The 26,342-nt window shown below is 54.5% G+C and overlaps 1 protein-coding gene across 4 annotated transcripts in view; it reads right to left on the bottom strand.

The window, feature by feature from the left end:
- Window positions 1–26,342, bottom strand: part of TTC28 (tetratricopeptide repeat domain 28) — a 596,893-nt gene that overhangs the window by 25,060 nt on the left and 545,491 nt on the right. For all 4 annotated transcript variants that reach the window (XM_023648122.2, XM_023648123.2, XM_023648125.2 and 1 more), the window contains 2 exons: window positions 23,436–23,576; window positions 7,923–8,067 (listed from right to left, as the gene is read on the bottom strand). In XM_023648122.2, coding sequence (XP_023503890.1) covers window positions 7,923–8,067; window positions 23,436–23,576 — 286 coding nt within the window. The remainder of the gene's footprint in view (window positions 1–7,922; window positions 8,068–23,435; window positions 23,577–26,342) is intronic.

Genomic DNA, 26,342 nt, shown 5'->3' with positions numbered 1-26,342 from the left:
TCCCGCAACTCTAGACCAGCTCCGGCCTGGCCAAACCAGTGAATGTCACTGCTCTCCAGGGGGCTGGACCCCACCTTCTCCAGTATTTGTCCTTTCTTGGGTATCCCCCCTCAGCCCAAGAGAACCACACAGAATTGCCTTCTATCTTAGAGTTACTCCTTTACCACGGGGAATAAGTCTTGATCTTCAACTTCCCTTGGTTAACCTACTGTGTGATCAGACCCAGACTCTGTCTAGTTGGGCTTGAAAGGATGGAGAGCTTTGTCCAGTGACCAAGAAGGGAAGGCACATTCCAGGGAGAGCCCTTTGCCTTGGGGTCTGGGTCATCCTGCTGTGTCGGAAGCACTTAGTGACCTGGAATTGCTAGATCGTGGGGTGCTTGGTGAGGGTTGGGGGTGGGGTGGTGGTTCTGAGCACGGCGACAAGACAGTCACCTCGCTGCACCTCAGTTTCCAAACCCACAAGACAGTGCTCAGGTCCATTACCTCACAGGCCTGCAGGCAAAGCCAGCTGCGGGAGTGTGTGGGGCACTGTGCCTGGCACCCAGAGGGTACTGGCATATACTGGTCACATGTAAATTCACAACTGTCTTCAGGTGCTCGAGATAAGCTGAACACAGGCCCTATTATTTACACTATTCTTTTCTCCTCCATCGTTTTTCCAGTATACCTCATACCCCTTCCCTCTGGTGTTTATAAACATTAATGTGGCTAAAACATAAATGACTTCTCTGGAGCATCCAGCTCCAGATTTTAGCCCAGGGACTAAGTGAGACCGATGTCACCACCAACCTTCTCATCCTCATGTCACCATCATGACATCATCCACAGCTATTTACTGAGTGTCCGTGACACCTGACACCTGTGAAATCCACCACCAAGCAGCTACTCTAAAGTCAAATTTCTGGGTGTGCGGCTCTCCCAGGCAAGCCCGCAGATCCTGACACGGGCTTGGGTGCCGAGATCTGGTGTGATCACCATTTTGGTCAGTGGGGCTCTCCTGGATCTCCTCATGGGGACCAGGGGTCCTGAGCTGTTCAGAAAGCACCGGTATCAAATGTGATGCTGCATGTGTCCTGACTTCTGGCTTAAGAGGCACGTGCTCCCTGCACATCACCAGGGTTCAGAGGATCAGCCTGCGCCCTCCTCGTGTGGGGTTTCATTTTCCTGGGAGGACGAAGGCGGTCTCTCAGAGTTTCACAGTATCACAGGCCAGAGGAATAAACATGCCGGCTCACCATGGGAGAGAGAGAAAACTCGTGGGTCTGTGAGCTTTTGGGCTGATTAGATTTGGGATGAGATGGATTTTACTGTCCACAACAAAGATTCCAGAAGTAAAAAACTGCTAGGAATCTGGATACTCCATAACTGTGTACAGGGTTCGGTTTTTTCCCCTGACACACATTTTTTTTTTTTTTTTTTTTGGAGGAAGATTAGCTCCAACTACTACCAATCCTCTTCTTTTCACTGAGGAAGACTGGCCTTGAGCTAACATCCATGCCCATCTTCCTCTACTTTATACGTGGGACATCTGCCACAGCATGGCTTTTGCCAAGTGGTGCCATCTCCGCACCTGGGATCCGAACCGGCGAACCCCGGGCCAGTGAGAATTGGAACGTGTGACCTTAACCCCTGCGCCACTGGGCCGGCCCCTGACACACATTTTTGATTGAGTGAATTGATCAAACAGAACTTTTTAAGGTAAAGGAATCTTTTCTGTGATGCTTCTGAGAAATCTTGGTATGATGGGTAGGTTATACAGTTTCAGCAAATATCACATACCTGTTGGAAATAACCCTCAAACCATGACTAAAATCTACCAAGATTGTAGACACTGTATTCCAACCAGAAATGCAAAAGTAAATCAAGCTGCTCAACTGTATGCTTTGGCCAACCAAATAAACCACTGGGTGGCCGGAAGGACCTAAGCAGGGGACGGGTAAGGAACTCAGGTGCTGGAGAAACATGACCAACAGTCAGCAAGAGCCAGAGGGGCCTGCCTTAGCCCCAGGTCCAACCTCAGCCGAATCAGTCACGGGTCTGCTCACGCTGCAGGGCTCTGTGCAGTGGGGGCCCTCGCTCTCTTGGCTGAGCTGGTAGAAAGGAGCCCACACGCCCTCAACGGCAAGAGTGCCTCCTCTTACCTTGAACCTGCCCGGGGTAGGGCTGAGATGGCTGCTGTGGAACATCAGCTCGAATAGAGCCAGGACCCAGATGACTCTCACTCAACAGCACTGATCCAGGTGAGAACACCACTCACCTTGTGGGAACTCACGGATTAGCCAGGGTGTTCTCACCATCGGTTTCAGTGGTACAGACAGCTTGCCAGTAATTGCCTCAATTTTTCCTTCTCCTAATCAGTTGTGGAAATGCTTGCTGTCCTCGGCTGACGTCTGTCCTCATTTGAATATTACTACAGATGTCTCAATCAGAAATCAATTAGCCAGCCTGGCGGCGGGGCTGCCAGCCCTGAGCATGCAGTCTCAAGGGCCTCCTCCTCTGCTCCACATTCTGGAGTGTGGGTCTGATTGCTTCTGTGGACAAACGTTGCTGGCTATCTCCAAACCCTCCGATCTACTGAGAAAACAGGCACCTGGAGGCTGTCTCAGCTCCCGGGGCAGCGGTTCTGGGGTGAGCTGGTTTATCATGCTGCTTGATTTGCCAAGCGTCCTTTTCCCTCAGAGCAGTAACTACAGTGATGACAGCCAAAGCCAGGCTCCTCGCGGCCAAGGTCTGGGCAGAGCCAGGCCTCTGGCTCACGTCCTTACATGATGGGTCTGGGCGAATTTCTGGAGCGCCCGCTGACCAACCTAACGACACGAACAGCAAGTTTTACTAAGTTTCTAGGGTCCTGAAACAGGTAACTCCACTTAGACAGGCAGCTTCATTAATCAAGAGTGGAGGTGGACAAGGGGTCCTTTTCTTTCTGATCAAAGTCATTCACTGTTGCCACCTGCCCTACATGCCCTACAACCTTGGTTTTTAAGACTGTAAATATAGGAAACAGGACATTTACATTAATGGAAATAATGAAAAGGATGACAGAGACTATAACTAGAATGAGTCCAAGCTCCAAGGATCCTGAAAGTCCCCAAATCTGGACCTTTAAACAGTGGTTTGACCAAAGCCCAGGGAATTTCACGCTCGAAACCTGGTTCCTGGCTTTGGCTGAAAGCCGGCTGCAAGCCAAGGGAGTGGGGTGGGGCCTGAGAGGACGGGCGGCCTCGCCACAGCAGCCCTGCAGGCCCTCGGCGCAGCAGACGAGGCCCCAGGACACCACTGCTGGCGCGTGGTTGTGTGTGCGCCCACTGCGAGGACGAGACAGGTCCAGGATCCATCTTTCACCACAAGCAGGGCAGGCCAGGCTCAGAGGCTTAGGTTACTATCCTTCACTCGAATTTGGTTAAAAGCAAATGCCACGGACGCAAACAGGGTCCCCTCCCCTTTCACACTGAATACTGGCAACTTTTCTCTCGTGACATTTTCTCCTTTGGGTATCAGACAGGACTTGATTTAATGTTTGATGATGGCTCATGTGCAGATGTAAGTGGGTCTTCCTCAAAGAGAACTGGACATGCTTGCCCCATCCTGACAGCAAAGGACAGCGTGGTTCCAGGAAAGAGCCATGACAGTGTTTCCCTTAAGCCAAATTAAATCAAATGCTGGTGCGAGCCTACGGTAAAATATTATTCTGTTCCACTTTTCATATTGTCTGACCTAGTCCCTTAGCAACAGGACTGCGGCTAAACAAAGGCAGTTGTTCAAATAATTATAAGCCCCATGTGAAGAGGCTAATCGTTTTAGTCTTGAAGTGTCAGTGATTCATAATCTTGGACTTTCGGTTTGGATTTGTATTTTCATTGGAAATGTGGAGAAGGGTCTGGCTCTGTCTGGCAGCTGACAGCGCTGGCAGAGGGCTGACAGTGCTGTGTCGCCCTCCAGTGGCCTCTGGAGCAAGCTGTGCTTGCCTTGGGAAGTGGGAGGATGGTCCAGGCCGCCTCCTCCACCAGGCAGCCGTCTGCTCCACCTGGGCACACGCGTGAGCAGCAGTCGCGAGCTGCTGCCTGCTTCTCAGCCTCCACCTCCGGGCCCAGGACAGCGCGTGCCCAGCACACACCAATAAACACACGTTGAACGAACAGGTGAAACGGGATGGAAGGGACTCCTGATGAGATGCCACTTTTTCAGATAAGTGTTTTTACTGAAACCCAGCGGATCACCTTGGTTAGCCAAGGAAAAGCTCTTGCTCTGATCCGTTGCTTTAATGGCCCTTGGAAGGTTTCACTCTGCATCTCATTTAGGCAGCCAAACTCCTTCACTGTGTTCAAACACCTCCATCACAAAGAGAACAGTTTTAAACATCAGGAACTAAGGATATGCTTTCGAACTAAGTGCCTCTCTTTGAGATTAGACCACCCCTGAAGGTGAGTGCACGGGGCTGCTACGTGAGTTCATACAGTGGAGCTTCTGAAGGCAGACGGGCCACTGCAGCCTTCAGGACACCGTCACACGTCTGCGGCAGGGCTTTTCCATTCCTTAGTTAACTTTACAAAGGCATGATTTCAATCACTGTTCCACCTCGTCTAAGGCTCGAGTCCATAAATCTTGCCCTTCCTAGCACGCCTAGAGGAACACAGATGTCCAGACACGAGCTACCACTAATCCCATTGGTATATTTTTATTCTTTAAATCACAGGGGAAAGACCTCAGGGAGAAAAACTGTCTAAAAAAGACACAGTTCAGCTTTTATAAACTCATAGAATCCCCTTTAAGGGTGACGAGCAGTGCTGAAGCAGCTTCTCTTCTAGGTAGAAACACTCCTACAGATGGAGTGGGGGGCCGCCTCTCCCTGCTCCCAGCTTCCTCTTTGCACTGCTCTCCTCCTAGAGGATTTCTGCCTGATGACACAGCCTCCTCCCAGCCAATGGGGCAGCATCAGCCAGGGAAACAATGCTGAGGTGTGGGTCCTCTGCGGGCATGTCGGCTGGCCTCGTGATCCTACCCCGAAAGAAGCCAGAAACCTGGCACCATGCTGGCTGGCAGGATCGGGAGGTGAGGGGGAGTTGCTCGCCAGATTCAGTGCTGCTCAAGAGTGTGCCCAGCCCCTTCCTTCTGCTTCAAAACCTCTCAGAAAGTTCCCAGGTGCCACACAAAAGGGGCTGCAGAAAATCCATTAGCTGATTTCTGCCTTGAGTCTTCTGCTTTCTATGCCAAACTAGACCCAAAAAGAAAATGCAGCTTTGGACCACGTACCATGCCATAAACTCTACTGAGTGCCAACATGTTCCAAACCCTGTGTCAGTTGGTAGGGACACAGGGATAAGGGACTGTCCTGCCTCCAGGAGTGTGAGGTGGGCAGCAAGGGAGAGAACGAGAGGCACGCCAAGAGGTAAGTCTTGAGCCCAGTCAAGGATCGGGCGCCACGAAAGACGCCAGGGACACACGGGGCCCGGCAGCAGGGCGGGGCATGAAGGAGCAGGGCAGTGGGGAGAAGAGGGCAAGGAAGAATTCAAAGAGGAGGGGACACTTGAGCTGAGCCAGAGAGAGGAGAGGAGCTCGCCGGCTCCAGATGACCTGAGCCTCCGAATGCCACACTGGGGTCACAGCCAGTCTCCGTCTTTGCCTTCGGCTCGCCACTCCCTCCCCACCTCTCCACCAGCCAATGTGACACTCATGGAGCAAGTAATCTGGGATCTGAATGCAAAAGAGGGAAATGCAAAGGGAGTCAGGAGGCCCAAATGAGTGAAAGAATGGAGGGTCCAAATAGCCTTCAGAGGAGCCAGAGGATCACTGTGAAATGCAGAGCTCAGGGCAAGAGCAGGGGCTGGTGGTGAGTCACTGAAAGAGACTGCATGATGGGTGATGGTAGCAAAGAAAACTTGAAAAATCAGCCTAAGGGTTTAGGTGTGTATTTCTTGCCTGAGATTCGGCATGTAAACCAGGCTGCGTTATTACGGCATCTGAGACGCTCCGAGCTGGAGTGCTCTCTGCAGTCTCGGTCCTCATTAAAAGGAGGACGCCGAGAGGATAACAATCCTGAGAAGGAGGGGACGGCTGAGCGCATGGCAGGGAAGGAGAGGCTGGGCCTCTGTGCTGACAGGACCGGAGGCCTGGGCAAGGGAAGGCTCAGCGGGGTGGTGGCAGGTATCTGGGCACAGCAGCCACCGCTCACCAGGTGTGCACTCGCTGCTGCCACTGCCCTGCGTGCTTTTCACATTCATCTCATCCCTCCCTGCTCTACCCCGACACGCTCGGTGGCATCATCCTCATTTTCCACTGAGGACCCAGGTACTCAAGGAGGAGAAGGAAGCAGCTTGGTCAAGGTCACCCAGCCAGGAACGGGCAGTGCCAGGTGCAGGTTCAGCCTGCAGGCTCCCTTACATGGGAAAGGCTCTGTGCTCACCCCGCATCTCCCCGAGTGAGGGAAGTCCAGAGGGCACTGGCAGGCAGTGCAGCACTCTGAAAAACACCAGGCAAGCTGAGACACATCCTTGGAAGGCCAGGCAGGGAAATCACAGGCCTTTCCTGGGGACGAAGGAATCCCTGTTTGGTGCGGTTTCCCGAGGACGTGCTTCACCCCTGCCAGTGGGCTGAAGCCAGAGAAAGAGCTGCCACAACATCCGAGAGACAATCTCCCGCCTGGTCGCGGGCAGCTACCAGGAGGTACAAAGGCTGGCTGAGACAGCGTGCCGCCTGCTCCGGGGCCTGTCAATCACAGCCCTCCCTGCCGGAGGGCCCCATCTCCCAGAAGCACAACCTCCATTTCCTGCAGGTACCCTGGGCTTTCCTGGTGGTGTGTCATGGACTGAATACTCGTGTCTCCCCAGATTCCTATGTTGAAGCCCTAACCCTCCACGTGATGGTATTTGAAGGTGGGGCTTTTAAGAGAGAATTCAGTTCAGATGAGGCCATGAGGGCAGGACCCCCATGATGGGATTAGTGCCCCTTGAAGAAAAGGAAGAGATCAGAGCTTGCTCTCTCTCTCCCTTTCTCTGCCATGTGAGGACACAGTGAGAAGGTGTCTGCAAGCTAGGAAGAGGGCCCTCACCAAGAAGCTGACCATGCTGGCGCCCTGATCCGGGACGTCCAGCCCCCAGAGCCGAGAGAGAGAAATGTGTACGGTTTAAGCCACCCAACCCACGGGGCTACAGCAGCCAGAGCTCACTGATACACAGTCGTATACAAAGGCAGCTGATGGACTCACCACTCAGATTCACGAAGATCCCCGAGCCCTTCGGCATTCCCCACCCAGCCAGAGAGCAGTGTCTGGACTGGAAAATGATGTGCAAACACCAAGGCCACAAAAACCTGTTGGCGGCCGCTCTCAACCTTCTCGAGAAATCACAAGTGCAAGGGTGTCTTTGAAGTCGGACTCTGTGATGCAGTCAGTGACTCCTGACAATGGCAGAGGCCACGGGATCTGTTCTCATCAGGAAGCACAGCCCTGCTTGAAGTCGCTCAGGCAAGACTTTCGAAGGAGAGGTGGAGAGGCAGGGAAGCTTCCCAGCAGGGTGCGGCAGAGCCAGCCGGCGTGTGGTGTCTGCTGGAGGCCCATGCTGACGGTCTGGTTCCTACTGACAACTGCTGAGACTTGCACAGCCCTGCGCCTCACAGAGCCTCTCAGTGTGTGATGTGCAAGCTGGGAAGGGAGTAGCATTTCACTTTGTACCTGAGGTAGTCGAGGCAAATTTATCCCACTAGTAAGGAGCAGAGCTAGGCCTTGAACCCCGATCTACCGACTTGAGACTCAGGGCCTCGTCCACTAACCAGCAGCCAACCAAGAATGCGTGCCTCCTTTAACTTCCAAATGCTGACTGAGAAGCTGGAGAGAGGACTCACGTTCTGGAAAACCTCCATGTGGGCACTGAGCAGTAAATGATGCATACTGACACCCAGAAGCCTCTTGGCCCTGGAGGCACTTACCCCTTCCATGGGTGCTATGAGCAGGTCGTACAGAGCACGGAGCGGGGGCCTGGCGAACGAGCTCTGCCTCCTGGGAAGAGAGGAGGTCCCGTCCTTGATTGGCGACATGGTGTTGCTGACCAAGCTCGTCATGCTCTGGCAGCTCCTGGGGGGAAAAGGGCCGAGGGATTAACCAGGGCACACATGGGGCAGGCGGGGACTCGCTGCTCACCCCAGAGTGCTCCAGTTCCTGCAAAAGGCAGGTCGGAGGCTGCACAGCAGGGTCTGGCCCGGCCTCCCTCCCGGCTTCGCCCCCTCCTCCTCCCTTTCAGGTGATTTTCACAGAACAGTGAGCACTGACAGAAACCGCGGGGTAAACCAGCTGCACACAACAGCTTACATTTCTATGGAGTTTTTCTGCATAATCAAATGTCCCAAAGAGCTGTTCAAAGGATTTAATTACATCCTTGTGTGGAGCGGCTGTGTGCAGGCAAACGTGAGGACCATTAGAATCAGCAGCGGCCACCAAGCTGACAGGGAGGACAGGGCCTCAAGGCCCATTACCCTACAGGGTGGGACCACGGACAAGACAAGAAGCATGTTGGCCCGAACCTGGGCTCAGGTCAGCCACTGGGCACCCAGCTGAGCCCCAGCATGGCACAAGGCCCTGAAGGCCGTGGCCCCCATCAGGCGGGGACTAGGGAGCGCTGACCTGGCAGGCCCTGCCGAGTGGGTCAGCCCGAGTCGCTGCAGGCTTCTGTTTTGCTTTTTAATCTAGGTTTCAATGTTCCCAGGCAGTTTTATTAGCAAGGATGATATTTTCACCCCCAGCGGCTCCAAGTTTCACACTCTCAATATAGGATGAGAACACTCACTGATTCATTCATTAATTTAGAATTTCCTAATTTAGGTTTCTGAAGCACTGGCCACCTGCCAGGCCCTGGGGACCCACAGAGGACAAACTGCACAGGTGAGCAGAAGTAGCAACAGGCGGGGGAACAAACCCACTCTGGATGCAGGGACCAGGCTGCTCCCACTCCTCTCTCGGGTCCTGCCCCTCTGCCTGGCCGCTGTGGCCTCAGCACAGCCTCTGGTGACATTCTCCACGTGACTGTTGTACAGCCAGTGGTCTCTTCACCTTGATTTAACATTGTGCCAGTTTGGGAGCTTCTGCTATGTAATCAAGAGCCCTGAAGGGCAGAGACCAGGTCTCACACTGGACACACTGCCCAGCTTCGGTGAGCACTCTGGGCTGTTGGCAGTGGCAGCTCCTTGTTTGTTACCTAAGAAAAAACCAGAAGGCGGCTTTCCCTCCTGGGCCAGGCGAGGATCCGTGATCCCCAAAAGAAACGATTTGAAAGACTCCTTTGTGTTTTCCAGGTATAGACTTCCACCTCCTGCCCTCCCCCACCTTTCCTGGTGTTCTCAGCAATGTCCCACTTGACCTAAATTCTAGGGCCGTGCCAAGCCAAGCTGTGAGCATCCTGGGCCCCTCAGCCTGCTCCCAGCAAAAGGAGGAGGAGCAGAGGACTTGGAGGGTCTGTGAGCCTGCACACACCCACTCCTCACCTTGTTCACTCAGGAAACACGTAATTACAGGCACTGGGGCTGCGGCGTCTTTGCCGTCAGAGTCAGCGAAGCACAGATAACCTTGGAGTGACATTCAGAGGCCCACTTAATTCCACAGAGCACCCACGGAGAGCAGCTCCCCTGCAGGAGTACCAAACTGCTCTCCAGAGGAGGCACTCTGGCGTGACGTGCCGTGACTCTCACGGTGCTGTACGTGCCTACACCCGCGCCCGTGTGTGTGCAGGCAGGGGTCATGGCCTAGAGAGCCCGTGCTGCCATCAAGACAGCAGGATGGGGTGGCAGCAGGACCGCTCAGTGCCCCTCTCCCTGTGCACCTCTCATTTCACTCCCTAGATCTGTGTCCGCCTGGATTGTGGGTTTGAAACCCAATTTGAGACACCTGAGACTGATTAATCCAGCCGCAGAGGCCCAGCGGGAGTGCCATGTCCCCAGACAATGCTGTGACTGCAGGTCCAAATGGTGACTGATGGGGGCGTTCCACAAACCCCAAGGCTCCGAAGTAAAAAGCTCCCGGGGAAAGAGCATCCCCACGAGCTCCCCTCTGGGGAACAAGGAGACCAGCATGACCCAAGCTGCACAGGGGGCCCTCCAGCTGGCCCAAAGCACGCTGCTTATTCCAAAAAGTTAGAGCCGCACACGTGGCCCATCTCACCTCTCCCTGGTGAGGGTAGTCTGAGGGCACAGGCCGTCAGGCTGAACAGGCCCTGGAGGCCTGGGCAGGGCACCCTGTGGGCAGTGTGAGCTGCTCCATGGTTTCTGGAAGTGGCATGGCAAGGAAGTGCTAGGGAAGGGCAGTTCAAAAGAGGAAAATATCTGGAGGGAGGTGGGGAGGTGTGCAGTAGAGAGAGCTGCTGGGCGTGAATCCCAGCCTGGGGCAGGTCACTCACCTTCTGGGACTCACTTTCTGCATCTGCAAAAAGGGGAAACGCTGCCCACAGGCAAGGAATGTCAGGATTGGAGAGGACAACTGCAAAGCATGCAGAACCTGAAAGGTGTTGGGAGTCTTAGCTGATGGGAAAGTGATACAGAGGCTTGGACAGGAGGGTGGGCGACAGGCTGAGGATTCCAGGGTGCAAGCGCAGATGGCAGTGGTGTCTTTTTATTGAACCCCATGAAGTGCCAGAGGCATCTACAGAGCCCAAGAAGGCTAACGCATTCCACATGCATCACTACCCACATGCCAGGCACGCAGGTCCACAGAGGGGCCAGGCCGTGGGTCCCTGTGCAAGGCAGTGAGGAAATACCAAGGCACAAGACCCTGACTAGCTGCTGGTCAGGTAGAGCCACGGGAGGGCTTTCTGGGAGAGGACCACCTGATGTGGGCACGAGGGACAATCTGGAGTTAGCCTGACTGTGGATAAGGTGGAGAAGACCATTCTAAGCCAAGAGAACTATGTAGGGGAAGTCACAGACATTGGGAACAGAGACTGGGGTGCTTGGGACAGTGAGTGTAGGGGGCAAGTGGACGGAGGGTCAGGGCTGCAGGCTGGAGGGTAAGTGGTCTAGGTGGGCCTGTGGCCCCGGGGTTATGCTGTGGGGAGGAGGTGAGGCCTGTAGGGCCGGCCAGCCCACCTCCTTAAACTTACCAGGCTTGCCTGAACAGGAAGCCCCTCCCCCTAGCCTAATTCCTTCCTAGGGATGATCAGAGGAAGGCTGTGGACACCCCTCCCTGAGAAATCTCCCACTGGTCTCCAGGGCTGGGCTTTGCAGAGCAGCCACGATCAGGCCACGTGACACCCCACCTTCGGCCCTGGCTTCAGTTGAGAAACCAGTCAGACGTCTTTGGCCAGAGCTGGTAGACACGCAGCGATCAAGGCACCTATTTACTCTGCAGAGGTTCCTCATACACCCTCTCTAGGCATCTGTATGTTTCCAGGCAGTGCAGATTCTTCAAGAACCAGGCCCTGGCAGGGTGGGCAGGGCACCCCAGGGCACACAAACCTGCCAGTGGAGGCCCCATGTACGAGCCTTGGCCAAGCACCCTGCCAGTGGCATCTGACATTGTCCTGTTCTCTCTCAGGCTGTCAACCCAACTTGTGCCCCATCTGTGCTTGCTGACTTCTGCCCCTCGATGCCACATTCACACTGGCTCTCAGCCTCCTACCCTGGTCTCTCTCGAGGCCTGGCAGGTCATAGAAGAACGGTCTCTGGGGCAATAGCTCCTGGGCACTGACCCCAGCTGGTGCAGCCTGGGTGGGTGCACTGGCCCTGGCCATGCAGCTTCTTGCGCTGGTCAGGCAGGAAGCCCCTGAGAGCCCCCTCTGGTCTGTGCTTCTGTGTAATGGAGAGCACCTATCCCTAGAGATAGCCTTTTCAAAGTAAAAACAAAAGCCCAGAAAATACACGGTGACTAAAAAAACAAAAAGCAAAGAAACAACCAACTTGAAACCGTCATTTGAGGCCAAAATAAATCCATTCAAGACTTTTTTTTCCCTGAGTGGGAGGCCTTTGGTGCGCGCCAGCCCGAGCCCCGAGGCAGTGGCTTCCCTGGCCTGCCTCCCTGCCCCGCGCTGACCTCTTCTGCCACAGCTCCTCAGGCGGGAGCTGCAGTCCAGCTTCCGCACACTGGCAGCCCGGGCGCCTCATTCTGCCTCAACGGCAGCAGTCTGTGCTGGTCCCCACGGAGAGCTGTCCCAGGGGCAGCAGGCCCAGGGGCAGAGAATCAGAGCGCAGGAAAACAAAGCCAAGAGGCGGGAGGCCTCCTGAGGTGCAGGTGCGGGGAGGGTCTCGGCCTGGGAGCCGGAGGCAGGACACAGCCCCCGCTGGGCCAGCGTTTTCCTCACCTCTACCATCGTCAGGTGCCACAGCCGCCTTGAGCGACTGCAGTCAAGGAGCTCCCTCTCGCGTGCTGCTTCTGCTTTACAACATTTGCAGTGACCTACTGCAGCTGTTGTACCGGGGCAGGTCTGCCCGGAGATCTGCATGAAGACGCAGTCAGTAATGCAAAACAGCCAAGCGGCCAGCTCCTTAGCCCTGGGCCTGGGAACGGTGACAGACGACTAACAACAGGACCGCCAGGCTGCCTCCGTCACCCATGGGCTGTGTGACTCTGGCAAGTGACTCATGTCACTTTTCCACTCCCCTCTTCTCCTTGTAAAAGAGTAAAAAGAAGAGGTGGTACTAAAGTCCTTGTAGGTCTCTTCTAGTTTAAAAAATTAAAAATCTACTCAATCTGGGAAGCCATCAAAACTGCAGAGGCTCTTTTAACCCCTCTGCTGACCGACAGGACACCAGCATAGCACCCAAAGCCCCGCAGCCCTCCCTGTGCTCGCCCTGCATGAGCGCTGGGTGTGACTGCGGCCTTCAGGTGCCGTAATCTGCCCAGGAGAGCTGGCACCACTGACGCACACCCCTGTAGTCAGGATCTCAGAGTCACAGCCGAGTGGCAGCAGGTCCCCTGGGCTCTGAGTTCCTGGCCGGCAGTGGTTGACAGGTGTGAACGGGTGTGTGGGCCGATCTGCTCCCTGCTGTCCTCCTTGCAGGCACATCTGCCTCCTTCCTGGCGCTGTCATGATGGCCTAGTGCATCCATTGCGCTGCGGAAGAATGGCCCTGGAGCGGGGCAGGGGTCCTCAGTGGTGGGACCTCGCTTACTGTACCGCTTTGATTTCTGCAGGGCCTTTCAGCCTGGCTGACTTCTCTCTGCCTCAGCAATCTGGACTCCAAGACGGGAGAATGGTGCTTTCCACTTATCAGAATGGGGGCTTTGACAGGAGTGGAAACGCTTCCCATGTGGCAGGAACGTGAGCCACAGGAAGGGCTGTGCTACCCATTTGGGCACCTGCCAGGCCTGCCACATCCACATCGCCCTCTCAGGGGTCTATAAGGTGGGGTTGGTCTTCCTTTACAGATAAGGAACGGAGGTTCAGAGAGGGCAAGAGACCTGTCCTGGGCACCAGGCAGGGCAGGGGCCAGGCCTCCCACCTGGCCCGGAGGGGTTTTGCCGTGCTGTCCCAGCCGTGGGGACACACTGAACAACCTGCAGACTTGCACCTACCCCTGCCCTCCTCGCTGCTGGGTCAGCAAAGGTGGAGCTGGCAGAAGGCGGCGTCTGCTTTGTGGGAGCAGTGAAGGAGGGCTGGGCTCCCAGGGTTCACAGATGCACCACTGCACGGCTCCAGCAGGTGGCACTGGCTCGCTTTCCTCCAGGCCTGTCTGTCTACTGCCAGGGACCCCCGTTGGGCTAATTGACAGCCTGGCTCATGGAGAGAGGATTTTCTCATACCACACCGTCTTTATTAGCTCATTCTTCAGATTGCATTCATTAATCTGCTTCTGGAGAAATATTTGTTTTCTCCACTGCGTGGCCATTGCATGGTGGCAGAACAAGGAGAGCGAGCGAGCGCTTATTCAGGGAGAGGGGAGGCTGGCAGGCAAGGGGAAAGCTGCGTGGCCCTGCAAGGACAGAGTACAGAGCTATGAGATGATATGTGAAGCACTACCAAGGAGGGCAGAGGCATCGGGCTGTAGTTTATGTCTCTGCAATGATGACAAACACCAGGCGGCCTGGGCAGCACTCGCTGCTCATGAATCACCTTCGGGGATGAAGAGATCTATTCTCCAGGCGGGGGATTTATAACTGGGATGGGCCTGCAGAAGACCCGTATGCTCAGACTCCCGGGCTCACACACACTGATGTTTAAGGAGGGGAGTTAGGTCACCGTGCAGACAGCAGGGCGTAGTGAGAGCCCCCCTCAATACACACACACACGGGTGTCTCAGGCTTTCACACTCAAAGATGGAGAGTGAAATGAGCCGGAGGAAACAAGGGAGCAGGGGCTTGGCTCCCTTCAAATGAGACTAAGGGCCCTTGCGCCAGCCTGAAGACTCCAGGGAGGGTTGGAGCCGGTCTGACCCTGAGACTCCATCCCCGTCTCTGTGGCATGGAGGGAGGAACCAGCGACCTAGAGCTTGGTACAACCCCAAAAATCATGAGGGACCAGAGCTCCCTAAAAACAGGTGGGCTGCAGCTTCCCCTATGTGCATTCTGACCCAGAGGCAGGCGCCAAGGATTTGTCAGGGTTCACTCCCTCAAGCAATGCGTGCCTCCCAGGCGGCTGGCCCAGGACCACTGTGGGGGGACATCAGTGAACAGGGAGATTTGGTCCTTGTCCTCCTAGAGCTGACAATCTCATGAGGACCAAGCAAGGCCTGAGAGGCTCTGCAAGGGTGCGCATATGTGGCCTGAAGCTTGAAGGCAGGTGGGAGGGCAAGGCCACCTTGGAGCGTCTTCTCCTTTCCCACGTCTCCACCTCTCCATGTCCTATCTTCTGCTCTCCATCCCCACCAGGCACTTGGGGCCTCCCCCACCTGACTGTCTAGACGCAGGGCTGTGGAGTAAGCTGAGCCAGGAACACTCACCTCGTCTGGAGGGTGCGCACTCCCCCAGGATGGCAGACATGGCACAGAGCACCAGTTTCCAGGGCCCTTGGCAAGCAGGACCCTGCCTCCAGGTCAGGGTTGAGCAGGGGCGGGGAGGAGGAAGCAGGCTGCTTCCCCGTGGCGCTGAGCTCGCTCTTGGTATGAATTTGCTCCTCTGCTCCTCTGCCCGTGGCTCCTCCCTTCTGAGGACGTCTTATCACACATTTTCACTTTCCATTGGCCAGGTGGGGTGGCCTCCTGTCTGCGCTCACAGCGGCAGGGGCGAGCAGGGCTGGCTGTCCTGGGCCTGGGGGAAGTCCCGCCTCTGCTCCTCCGAGGGCTGAGAGCCCCTCCGCCTCTCGGTGGGGGCTTCCTGCCCCGCAGCAGCCAGGATTGCTTTGGGGAGCACCTGGCAGACGGTGCGCGGAGCTCATGCTCCACTGGGATCTGCTGCCTGTGAAACCACCCGCTTCCTTCCTCCCCGCCCTGAGCCCTGACCAGGATGCTGCAAAGTCCCCTCTGGCGCTCTGAGCTCTGAACTGGTCTTCTGAGGGAGAGGAGCCATCCTGAGATTTGAACAAGTACCTGGGTTTTAAGGTGCCAAGGGAAAAATTAATTGGCAAATCCATTATATTCAAGTAGCCAGAGATGCCTCAATTCAATTTAAAAGAGGACTGTGACACCATTCAGTGACTTTCCGCCATGAACATCCTCACACGAAGGGTTGTCCCCTCTGGGAGATGAAGGCTGTCAAATGCTGCCTTTTAAGCACTTATTCAACATGCTGCCGGGACTTTCTGCCTGCTCACCTCCTTAATTACCGAGTGCCTGGTTCCCTGGGTCTGGCTCCCTCCCCAGGAGAAGAGCCACAATGCTGGGTGGGCTCAGGCGGGGACCCCTGCTCCTCCAGCGGTGCGGGCTCCTCTCAAGCCCAGGGATGAGTCTGGGGCTGCGTGTGGTTTCTCTCTCCTTGCTCTTGGGCTCTCCCAGGAATGTCGGGTTGTGGGCAGGTTCACGGCCTAGGTCAAAGGCTGTGGCACACCCGTCCTCCAAGAAGGCCTGGGCTCTCTCTCCCACAGGAGCCATGACCTCTGCCTACTGAGGGCACTTTGATGTGGCTATCTGCTCTTTGCTGCAATGTGCATGAGGCTTCACGGCCAAGCCTGGAGATGGTTACCTTGGAAAAACCTGATGCCTAGGCCAGCCTTGCTGACCCATTTGGGGTCAGGACAGAGGGTCCAAGCTGGGCAGTCACTGGGGGACAGGCTCATCAATTAGATGCAGGTACCTGTTCATTTATCACTGGCTCAGGGATGGAGAGAAGCAAAGATGACCCCGTGTGTGATGGCCTGCCCAGCTGATGCATGCCCATCAATACAGCAAAACCTTTCCAAAGGGCTTTGCACCCATAGGAAACTTGTGGGTCCAAGCCTGTCTCCTCCACCCGAACAAACCCGTGGAATCTCACTCACCGGCCCATAAAGAACCTCCAGAGCTGTATTAGTCAGTGTTGTCCAAAGGCAGAATGCACTGCCTCAGAAGATAGTGAGCTCCCTGTCACTGGAGGAGTTCAAGCAAAGTCTGAGTGATCATTTGGCAGGGGTGTTAGATGGGTGTGGATCTGGGGGGGCTAGAACACTGTCTCTGGAGACTGACAGATCTGGATCCTAATGCTGGCTCTGTCACTTACTAGCTGTCTGACCTTGGGCAACTAATTTAACCTCTCTGAGCCTCAGTGTCCTTACCTTTAAAAAGGGTTGCAATAGCACCCCTCGTGGCTGTTGTAGGGACTGACTAAGATAACAAAGCACTTAGCACGGTGCTGGGTTCTGAGGAAGTAATCAGCAGATGGTCACCACTGTCATCACCATGGCATCACCACTGTTGATGTTACATAATGTCTGTCTCAATCTTGACCAACCAATCCACTTTCCTCCCGTCCTCCCGCCTTCCCTCCTTCCCTCCACAAATGAGCAAGTACCTGCACCTACTTAACACGAAGCGCAGGGCGAGGCACCTTGGGAGATACAGAGAGAAATCAGAGAGGATCTGGCCTTGGGACGTACATAACTAAAACTCCAGGCAAAAGGTGGTGGCTCCTTATCCGACAGATAAAGTGCCAGGGGATTCTGAGAAGGGGAAGACTATTCCTCGTTAGGGGATCCAAGACAGATTCATGAAAGAGGCTGTTTGAGATGCACCTCAGGGGAAACCCTCTTTGGCCTTTCGCTGTGCCCAAGCCAAGGTTCTGAGGCGGGAGAGGGCAGCTCCATGGTCTCTTTGGGTCAGGACAGAGGGTAAGGGAAGAAGGAAATGACAGGCAGGAAGGATGGCCAGACTAGGACTCAAATGCCAGGCTCTGCCGCTCCACTGAGAACCCCTGGGACCCCAAACAAGAGAGTGAGCAATCAGAACTGTGCTCCAGCCAGAGCTGGGTGGCAAAGCCAGCGGCCTGCTGACCAGGTGGGTAGTAACAAGAGCAGCACAGGCGACAGTCTCAGCTGGCAGGGGGCCAAGCCCAGTTCTGCATCAACAAGTTGGGAGACTTGGGCAGTAACCTCACTAAGCATTGGTGACCTTGTGACCTACTCCTAGGATCATGTTGAATGGTGATTTCAGGAGGAGAGTGAGTCTCAAGAACGAACTTGGCAATGGGAATAGACAGAGGGAAGGAGGCTAGAAATGTTACAGGGTTGGCCTGGCAGGCCTTGGCAGCAAACTGCATTTGGGGCGTGAGCTCACTGCGGGGGGAGTTGGCATTAGGACTATGGGGGATGCAGGAGGAACAGGCCCCAGGGGGGACCTTCGGCTCAGGGCCCCTTAAGGAAAGGTGGGACAGCACTTCTTCAGCGTGACTCCCACATGAAGCCCCTGGGACTTCGTCATAAGTAGATTCCGAGCCAGCAGGTCTGGGTCAGGGCCAGGCCCAGGCAGACAGCTGGGCTGACCTCTCTGTTCGGCTGCTAGGAAAACTCAAGAGTCCAACCCCAGCCATCTCTAGCTGTGCTTGATGACACATGTTTTCTATGTAAACGTCACTCCCTCTCTTCTACCTTTATTTTCCCCTCTATCTTGATTTTCTCATCCATTTATTTATTTTTTATATGGTCTGGTGTCATTTGTATGGTTTGGTAAACTGTCTTAAGTTCTGGAACAAGAAAGGGAACAAATAAACAAATGGTAAAGAAACTATTATTCATAAATTAAATTGTGCCTTAAAATATATGGTAAGCTTGATACTTAGAGGCAGCCTGTGGGGAATCTTTTTGCATTTTGAACTTGTCACTACCTGATGGACCTGATTTGAAAGTGACTTCTGAGGAGAGTTCTTAATTTCACAGCTGCATCTCACTTGTATTTGTGCTGCCTGGAGAGAGCATGTGTGCCAGTGCCCAAGGGGTCTGCTGACCTGGTGGGTGCCTCGAGGCAGCACATGGGGACAGACAGGGAGCCCTGAGGAGGGCTGGTGGCTGTGCCTACCGATGGGACACCAGGACAAGGGCTCCTGCTCAAGGCCCAGTGACTGGACCCAGCTGTGGAGCAGCTGTTGGCAGGGCAGAATTGCCACGTGAGAGGAATACGGATTGGGGGACTGGCCCAGGTCGGAGCTGGGGAGAACACTTAGCCCTTTTGTTGGGGCCAGCAGGAGAGCAACAGGGCCTTCACCAAAGAGCGGAGGACAGGGCTAGCAGGAACCCAGCCAGAAGCTGAGTATGGAGCCTTGAGACTCAAGGCCAGAGCTGTGGCTGTAACTGATATCCAGTTGGGTCATCATTCTGCATTTATTCAGCCTTTCTGGTGTCTGGTAGCCAGCGAGAGGTCGTAAGGGGAGGAAGCACTGAGCTATCCAATCAGGTTTCAGGGTGGAGATTTGACTCAAAAAGTGGTTGATTCCTCCCCCGGTAAAAGGCCTTTGGCGCCACAGAAACCTCAGACCCAAGATGGGGAGAGAAACCACTTACGACACAGCAGGGTCGACCTATCCATCATCATGTTTATTGCATCCTCATAACAACCGTATCAGTGGGCATTATTACCCCCATTTTCCAGATGAAAAAATAAAAGGCTCAAGGCCACCCACTAATAAAAGGTAGAGCTAGTTTTCAAATCCAGGTCTGTCTGGGCCCGGAGCCCAAGGGTTCTTCCCCCTACTGTGTGTCTCCTCACAGAGATCCGCCCAGACCCAGGAACACAGAGATCAAGAGAACACCATCTGCAGAGGGCCTCCCGGCCCACAGTGGACTTCCGCGGCACCGCTGCAGCCTGCTTCAGGGCAGCCCACGTAGACGCTTCCACAGAACCGCACCCACACAGCCATGCAGATACCCGCACAACGCAAACGCACAGACAGACACAGGTGTGCAGTTTCCAGCTCACTGACCAGGCTGACCTTGTGGGGACAGCTTTATTCTCTCCAGTCACTCTTCCCCATGCCTTTAGGAATCCTGGGTAGAGGGGCCCCCAGCCTGCTGTGTAGTGAACACCTCATCCCCTCCTGCCTCCACTGTAGGCCAGGCTTCTGCTCACGGATTTGGGCACAGGGTGGGCTCTGGGAGCATTCCTTCCCTCCCCTCTTCCCCCCAACTGTCAAGACCTGACTCTCTGGCAGTGAGGGCAGTGTGGGAGGACGAGTGCTGCTGATGTCCCTCCATGTGTTTCCCTGGCTTCTGAGGGCCCTGCAGGGGCTTCCCCGTGCACCCCCCAACACAGGGCAGCTTGTTCTGCCTCTTCTGTCACCTTAGTCCTGCCACTGGCTGCAAACCTCATCACTCCTGCTGCTGAGGCCCTCTGCCCAGCAAGAGACTGAGCCCATGTGACCCACCCATTAGGAAAGGTACTCGTCTGTGCCACACTAGACGTGGGCATGCAGACCACACTGTGGTGGGCCCATCCTTGCTAGGCCCCTCTCTTTACTCTCTTCTCTCCCTGCCTCACAGTCATGGGAGGCTAGTCCCATGGGATGGTGATGCCTCTCTCTCTGTCCCTTTCTTGCAGGACCCCCAATCTTTGTGATTGATTTTCTTAGAGGACCCTGACCAGGCAGAAGAGTCTCACTTGTCAATTCCCCCACCCAGTCTTCTGTTAGAGATGGGGGGTATGTCTTTGGGGTGCTAGTTGGAGGTCACAGAGACCTGAGAGCGGGCTCTGGCCCCACTGTGGCACCTCTCTTTGGAATGGGGAGACTTAACACTTCTCTGTCGTCTGTTTTGGCTCTAGCCACTAATCTCTGGGCGACAGGAAAGCCCCTCTCCACATCACATCACACACAGCCATAATGTGGAAAAGTAAAGACTTAGGATGCATGTTATACAGTGGCGGCGACATAAGTCAGAACATTTCTCTGGATATTGGTCCTAATTGGTTCTGGATGGGCACACCTCCAGTGCCGAGGCTCCGCCCTGGGCCCTAGGATCCAGGTGTGGTTGAAAGCATGTCCCATTTTCTTCCTCTTCTTTGTAGCAGACATAATCTGCTGACTGCCCCCAGGTTCAGCCACACACACACACATTCACATACACTCATTCACACACACCCATACACACACACACACTGGCCTTCTAGCCTCCAACATAACTGCCTGAGCATTCTGCAGATGAGGAGCAGAGGCCTCTCCGAGGGCTGCTGCTCTGCCCTGTGGGGACCACCCAGGGTCAGGGTGCTAAACAAGAGAAGAAATCTTGCTTTTCCTCACTAGTGGTACCTGTCCTGGGCTTGACAAATGTGTTTTTTACCAAAGTGCACAGGGCAAGAAGAAAAATAGTGGTTGGGGAGACCTCAAAAACAAAGGCAGGACAAAGACAAGTGCTGCAGTGGCAAGAGAGAAAACTCTAAAGGCAAGTCGCACTGACTCGTATCAGCTGCAGCAGCCTCATCACCGAACGAGTCCAGCAAACCAGCCAGAACAGACAGGCGAAGGAACCCATGAATCACCGAGCTGGAGAGCCTGCGGACGGGAGCTGGTGCCGCTCCAGTGCACTCAAGGCCCTGTGCACAGGGCTGCCTCGACGTCACCTCTGTGGGCTCCAGGAGACGGGCACTCTGTAAGCCCTAGTTGCTCTGAGGAGTCTGCAGAAAAGCCACTTCTTAGCCATTCCATTCAGTGATAAACCAGCCCTCCTCCTAGCTGAGATCCCTGGACGTGAAAGGGGCAGAGAGGGAGGCCTGGGACCCAGGGCAGGGCAGGGCAGCGCACTTGGCAGGCCTCGAGGTGGGAAGGCCCAGGCTGGCAAGGCAGCTGGCAGGTGCAGCCTGAGATCTAGCTTTGGCATCTGCTCATGGCAGGTCTCCACCTCCCCAGCCTATGTGTGCCCCTCAGCTGGGAGATGCGAGGCTGGACTACAAGTTCTCGAGGGCCTGAGCCCTTCTGACTGACAAGGACAGCTCTGCCTCCCACAGCTCTGCTCTCCTCTGAAGAAGGCCAGAGAACCCTCTTCCTGGACTTGTCAGAAAGAGGTAAAGGGCACAGGCCATGGCAACCTGTGCTGGGCCTTACGGCTCACTGCACTGAAGCTGAAAGAATGCATGCTGTTTCTCCTCATCCAATCTGCTCTCAGAAGCCTCCAGAAGGTCACAATTGGAAGGATCTGCAGACCCTGCTGAGGGAGCTGGGTGCAGAGCAGCCAGGCAGGGAGGCCCGGGCTCCAGTGCTGTAAGCCTTGCTGCTCCCCACCCAGCCTCAGGGCTGGCACAGATTGCACCGTCTAAATGAACCAATGAATTAATCCACAGTATTGTGCTCACAGGACCTCTCTCAGAGCTGTTCAGAAGGACAACCGCCATTTTCCCAAAATGAGCAACTCCATAATCCAAAATTTACATGACCTCCCATCAAGGGATGATAAGCTAGGATCCCAGCTATACCAGGCTTGACCCATTTCTTATTGTAGTGCCCAAGGCTCCTGAGGAGGGGCTCCTGACTGCCGGCACCTACGATCAGGTCGGCCCTGGAAGCCTGCCTGCCTCCCTTTGGCACTCTCTCATGTGAAGGACATGAGGCAGGATGGGAAGAGGAAGGAAGGACAGGGAGGCCACAGCCCAAGGTGGCTAACACTGATGCACAGGTACATACGAATTCCATCCCTCCCAAAGTTCATCCACCCAGATTATCATAAGGACTCAAGTTTAGCACTGTCCTTCCCACTTTACTCAAAACAGTGGAAGGCTACCATGTGTACGGGTGCCTTCTATGCATTAAGAAGCCGGTCAGTGTGTTATTTATACATTAGCTCCTTTAACACCCAGGTTAAGGGAACCCTGCAAGGTACGAAGTTTGTCCCCATTTCAGTGATGAGGAAACAAGCTGATAGTGGTAGATACCGCCTGCCCAGTGTCCCACAGCTGGCAAGCAGCAAGGCCGGCTCTTCGAACTCCAGTTTACAACCGTGGATCACATCACCCAGAAGTGTCATGAATCACTGGCCTGAAGCTGGCAGAAGAGGACGTGAGCACAGGCCTGATCTCGTGCCTCCTCCTACCTGCTTGCGTCCCTACAGGAAACTAAAGGGCATGAGGGACCCCTGCGAAGGGGGCAGGGCAGAAGGATGGGGGGTGATCCAACTTGAAGTTCTGGCCTCCTTTCAACCAAGCTGCCAGTTCCTACATCCCTGGCCCTTGGCTTCTGTCCCATTCAGCTTGCCCCTGGGAAAGTAAATAAAAGTTTGTCACCCTGACAGCACAATAATGAGAGGAAACCAGGGCCTGGAGTAGGAACAGACAGGGCACACAATGCCCCACACAGCAGGGCCGCCAGGCAGCGGCTGCCTCCACCCAGAGCACAGTCACTTCCCTCCTGTGCTCCAGGCTCAACCTGCTGCCCTTTAAAGTCAGGCACTCAGGCCATGGCAAGGACCTGAGAGAGTGCAGGATGTCTTTCTGGAAAGTCTACCTAAATGTGACTCCTGGGTTGTTGCTAGGCAACCAAATGACAGTGGGACAGGTGCCCCTCAATCCCAACCACCTGCCTCTGTTTATCTGGATGCAGTTCAGCCATCACCTCTGATAAAAAGATGCAGGGGTATGTTGGTTGGCAATTCAATTCCAACCTTGACTCATTTCAAAGCAGTGAAGGCCTATTTGGCTAAGTAACAGGGAGATGGGGTCTCAGGGTAGAGAAGTGGGCCCGGGTCTGGACCAGCTCTCTCTCCAGCAATGCCAGCACCCCCACTTCCCCTGGCCTCCCTCAATCTCAGGCCAGGAAGGTCAAGACAGGTGCCTGGCCCACGAGTTACCAGCAGAAACTGGCAAAGAAGGATGTGAAGCTATCCTGTCTGCTTCCGGCCTGGTGTTTAGGAAGTCAGCTCGGAGACTATGTGAAGAAGAGGCCAACCATCCCCTGGTCTCCCATCCCAGCTAAATTCAGACTGTCACATCAAGCCTGCCCCTGTTTTTTCACTTGACCTGGAAATGCTGCTGTGACACCAAAGCCCTGAGGAGCATGAGACCACGGTAGTGTCAGGCTCACTTCTACAAACACATGACACGGGCCAGAAGCCCAACCAGTCGAAGGAGCATCAGCCAAGAGCATGTCATCCGTGCTCAGGACACCTCGCCTGCAGTGGGCCTGGGAGACAGAGCCCACACTCACCTGTTAAAGAGGTTATTGCGGCGAACCATCCGCAGAAAGCCAGTGGGGTCAGTAACCGAGTTGAGCTTGTTGTTCATCTCTTCAAACTGCTGGTCCATGATGTCTCCAGCTTCACTCTCCGTCTCGCTGCTGGCACAGGCCCTGGGGGAAAATTGCAGAGAAAGACAGTCAGAGAAAGGGAGTGCTGAGCGATCAAAGTCTGCTCTGAGGTTCTGTGCCATTCTTCTGCCCAACAAACCCCTGGTCCTGAGTGCCTCCTGAAGCCGGCATCACCCCGCATCCTCCTCAGTGTCCCCACGCCCCTCATCCGTCTGTTGTCCAGTGCTTCTCAAAAGGCACTCTGCTTGGTTGTTTCTGGCTGTCACCCTCACTCGGCTGCGCACTCCCTACCGGGAGGAGCGGTGCCTGAACCAGCATTGCACACCCTGCGTCTAGCATATGCCTGACACGCACTATGTGTTCAACACTTTTCTGCCAAAATTACGGCACATTTGCTGTGTCTGTGGTGGGCTGCCTGGGCGCCCTTCCAGAGTAGAGCTCAGGTGAGTGTGGCTTGTGGCAATCCTCCTAGCATGAATTCCAGTCCATTCTACTCCAGAAACAGTAACTAAGTACCTATCATGTGCTAGGCACCATGCTAGGCCTCAGGGAAACAGAGCCCAAAAAGGCATTGTCCAGACGAGAAGATAGACATGCATACAAGTGGCTGCGATGCCAGGCAGAGTGGTCCCGTGTTTGAAATGCAGGCTTGCGAAATGTTGCTGATTGGAGCCCATTTTCCAAGCTCAGCATGAGGATGGTACAATTTTTGAATTAATAAATTCACATTTCCCCCATGACAGACTATAATAGAATATCTCACAATGGGTTTTAAATAAACAGAAATACCCAGGAGTGCCTTGATTCATCGGCATGATTAAAATGACAAAGGCTTATTAAACGTAAAAGCCGTGCACTGTGGCCTGATGAGACCAAGACAGACACAACAGACGCAAACGCATCCGAGGGAGCGCTGCCCGCCTGCGGCCGTCCTCCTCCCAGTGCTCACCACAGCGCACCATCTCATCTCGGCAAAAGCAGAGCTCTCAACCAAGCCTCCACCTCCCTTCGGCATGATGATCACATTCAGACTTTGTGGAAGGCCACGTGACATCTAGTCCACAGATAACGCCCAGCCCGTATGACAACTTTGTTCACAGTTTCCTGCTGACTAAGGACCAGTGTGGAAGAGTGGAGAGCACCAGGGCATTGGAGGCAGAAGACAGACTCACGGAGGCACAGGCCTTTCGCACGCTGGGTGAGAAGTGGGATCTGGAAAGGGAGACTTCCTGTGGCCCGGAGGGACAGCTCGGTGTATTGAGATTTGGGTTTAAGGTGAACACGACCTGCTTCAAACATCAGGATTTCATAACGGAGAAGGGTAATGACTCCCTCACTGGGTTGTTACGGAGCCAAATGAGACACAGCTTGTGAGGCTGCCTGGTACCGGCATGCTCTGTGTGAACGTCAACTCTAGTGTGATGGTAAGTTTTATGTGTCAACTTGACTGGGCGCTGGGGTGCCCAGACATTTGGTCAAATATTATTCTGGGTGTGTCTGTGTGGGTGTTTCTGGATGAGATTTACATGCGAATCAATAGACTGGGGAAAGCAAACTGCCCTCCCCAGTGTGGATGGGCCCCATCCAATCCACTGAGGACCTGAGTAGAACAAAAAGGCAGAGTGAGAGAGAATCCTCTCCCTGCCTGACTGTCTTCAACCCGGGATATCAGTCTCCTGCCTTCAGACTTAGACTTGGACTGAAACTTACACCCTCTCCCCATCAGTTCCCCTAGGTCTCCAGCTTGCTGACTGCCGATTTTAGGACTTTTCAGCCTCCGTAACTATGTGAGCTGATTCCTTATAATAAATCTGTGTGTGTGTGTGTGTATCCTATTGGTTCTGTTTCTCTGGAGAACCCAGACTGACACATTTGATAATTAAACACCAGAGTCTTGATTCAGCCATGTTCCTTGTCACAGGTCACAAAAAGGCCCAGCCACTGGGAAAGGTTCCCAAGAGCTGAAGCCCTAGAAAAGTGTTGAGAGTGGAGCAGTCTTCAGGGATAGCACAGAGGTACAAATTCTGGGACAGCGACTTGCCTTCACCCCAGAACCACACTGACGGCTGATAAAGGCCATTAGCCTGCTCTTCTTTCTGGCCCACACAATCCGGACATGGTCCTACAAACCCAGCACAGTGCTTGGCATGCAGGAGGCGTGCAGTGAGGAACTGCCGAGTGAATGACTGACTTACGCTGGAGAGCATTTTACAACATGCAAAGTAATTTCACACGGATTTAATTTTATATGTACAACAACCCTGTGAGCTGGCTCTTCTCATGTCCATCCTATTTCCAAGGAGGCAGGTTCAGAGAAGCTGAGGAATTTGGCCAAGGAGCACTAGGTGGTACTGCCAGGACTGATGCCAGCCTGGGTCTTTGGCACTGACTTCCCCACCCCTCCCCCTCTAAGGCCGTAAGCTTCTCACACATTCCAAGCCTCTCTCTGCTGGGGTTTGACTAGGGAGGGAGTGGGTGAATAGAGGAAGCAAGAGAAACCAGGAAATTTCCCAGCACCTAAACAAATCAGCATGGCTTCCATTCTGCTGGAAAGCAGGGAATGAGGTTTTATTCTCACTGCCCCACCAGTCTCAGCTGAACAGGCGAGAAGCTGAAGGCCTGAAACGCTCCCTTGGGAGCTGAGAGCCCTTCACAGAGACCCTGGTAAATATCACTCAACAAGCTCCTCTGTCCAGGGACACATTTATCATCTGAATGTGACTGCCTGCTTGGAGCTGAGAAATCTGCTTGTCATTCAGCGCTTTGCAAAGGGGAGAAGAATTGGCTGGAACCAGTATCGGCCTCCAT

This window comes from Equus caballus, chromosome 8, assembly GCF_041296265.1.
Source record: "Equus caballus isolate H_3958 breed thoroughbred chromosome 8, TB-T2T, whole genome shotgun sequence".
Classification (NCBI taxonomy): Eukaryota; Metazoa; Chordata; class Mammalia; order Perissodactyla; family Equidae; genus Equus; species Equus caballus.
Note: the sequence above shows the minus strand (reverse complement) of the source record. Positions and strands in the feature narration are given on the sequence as shown.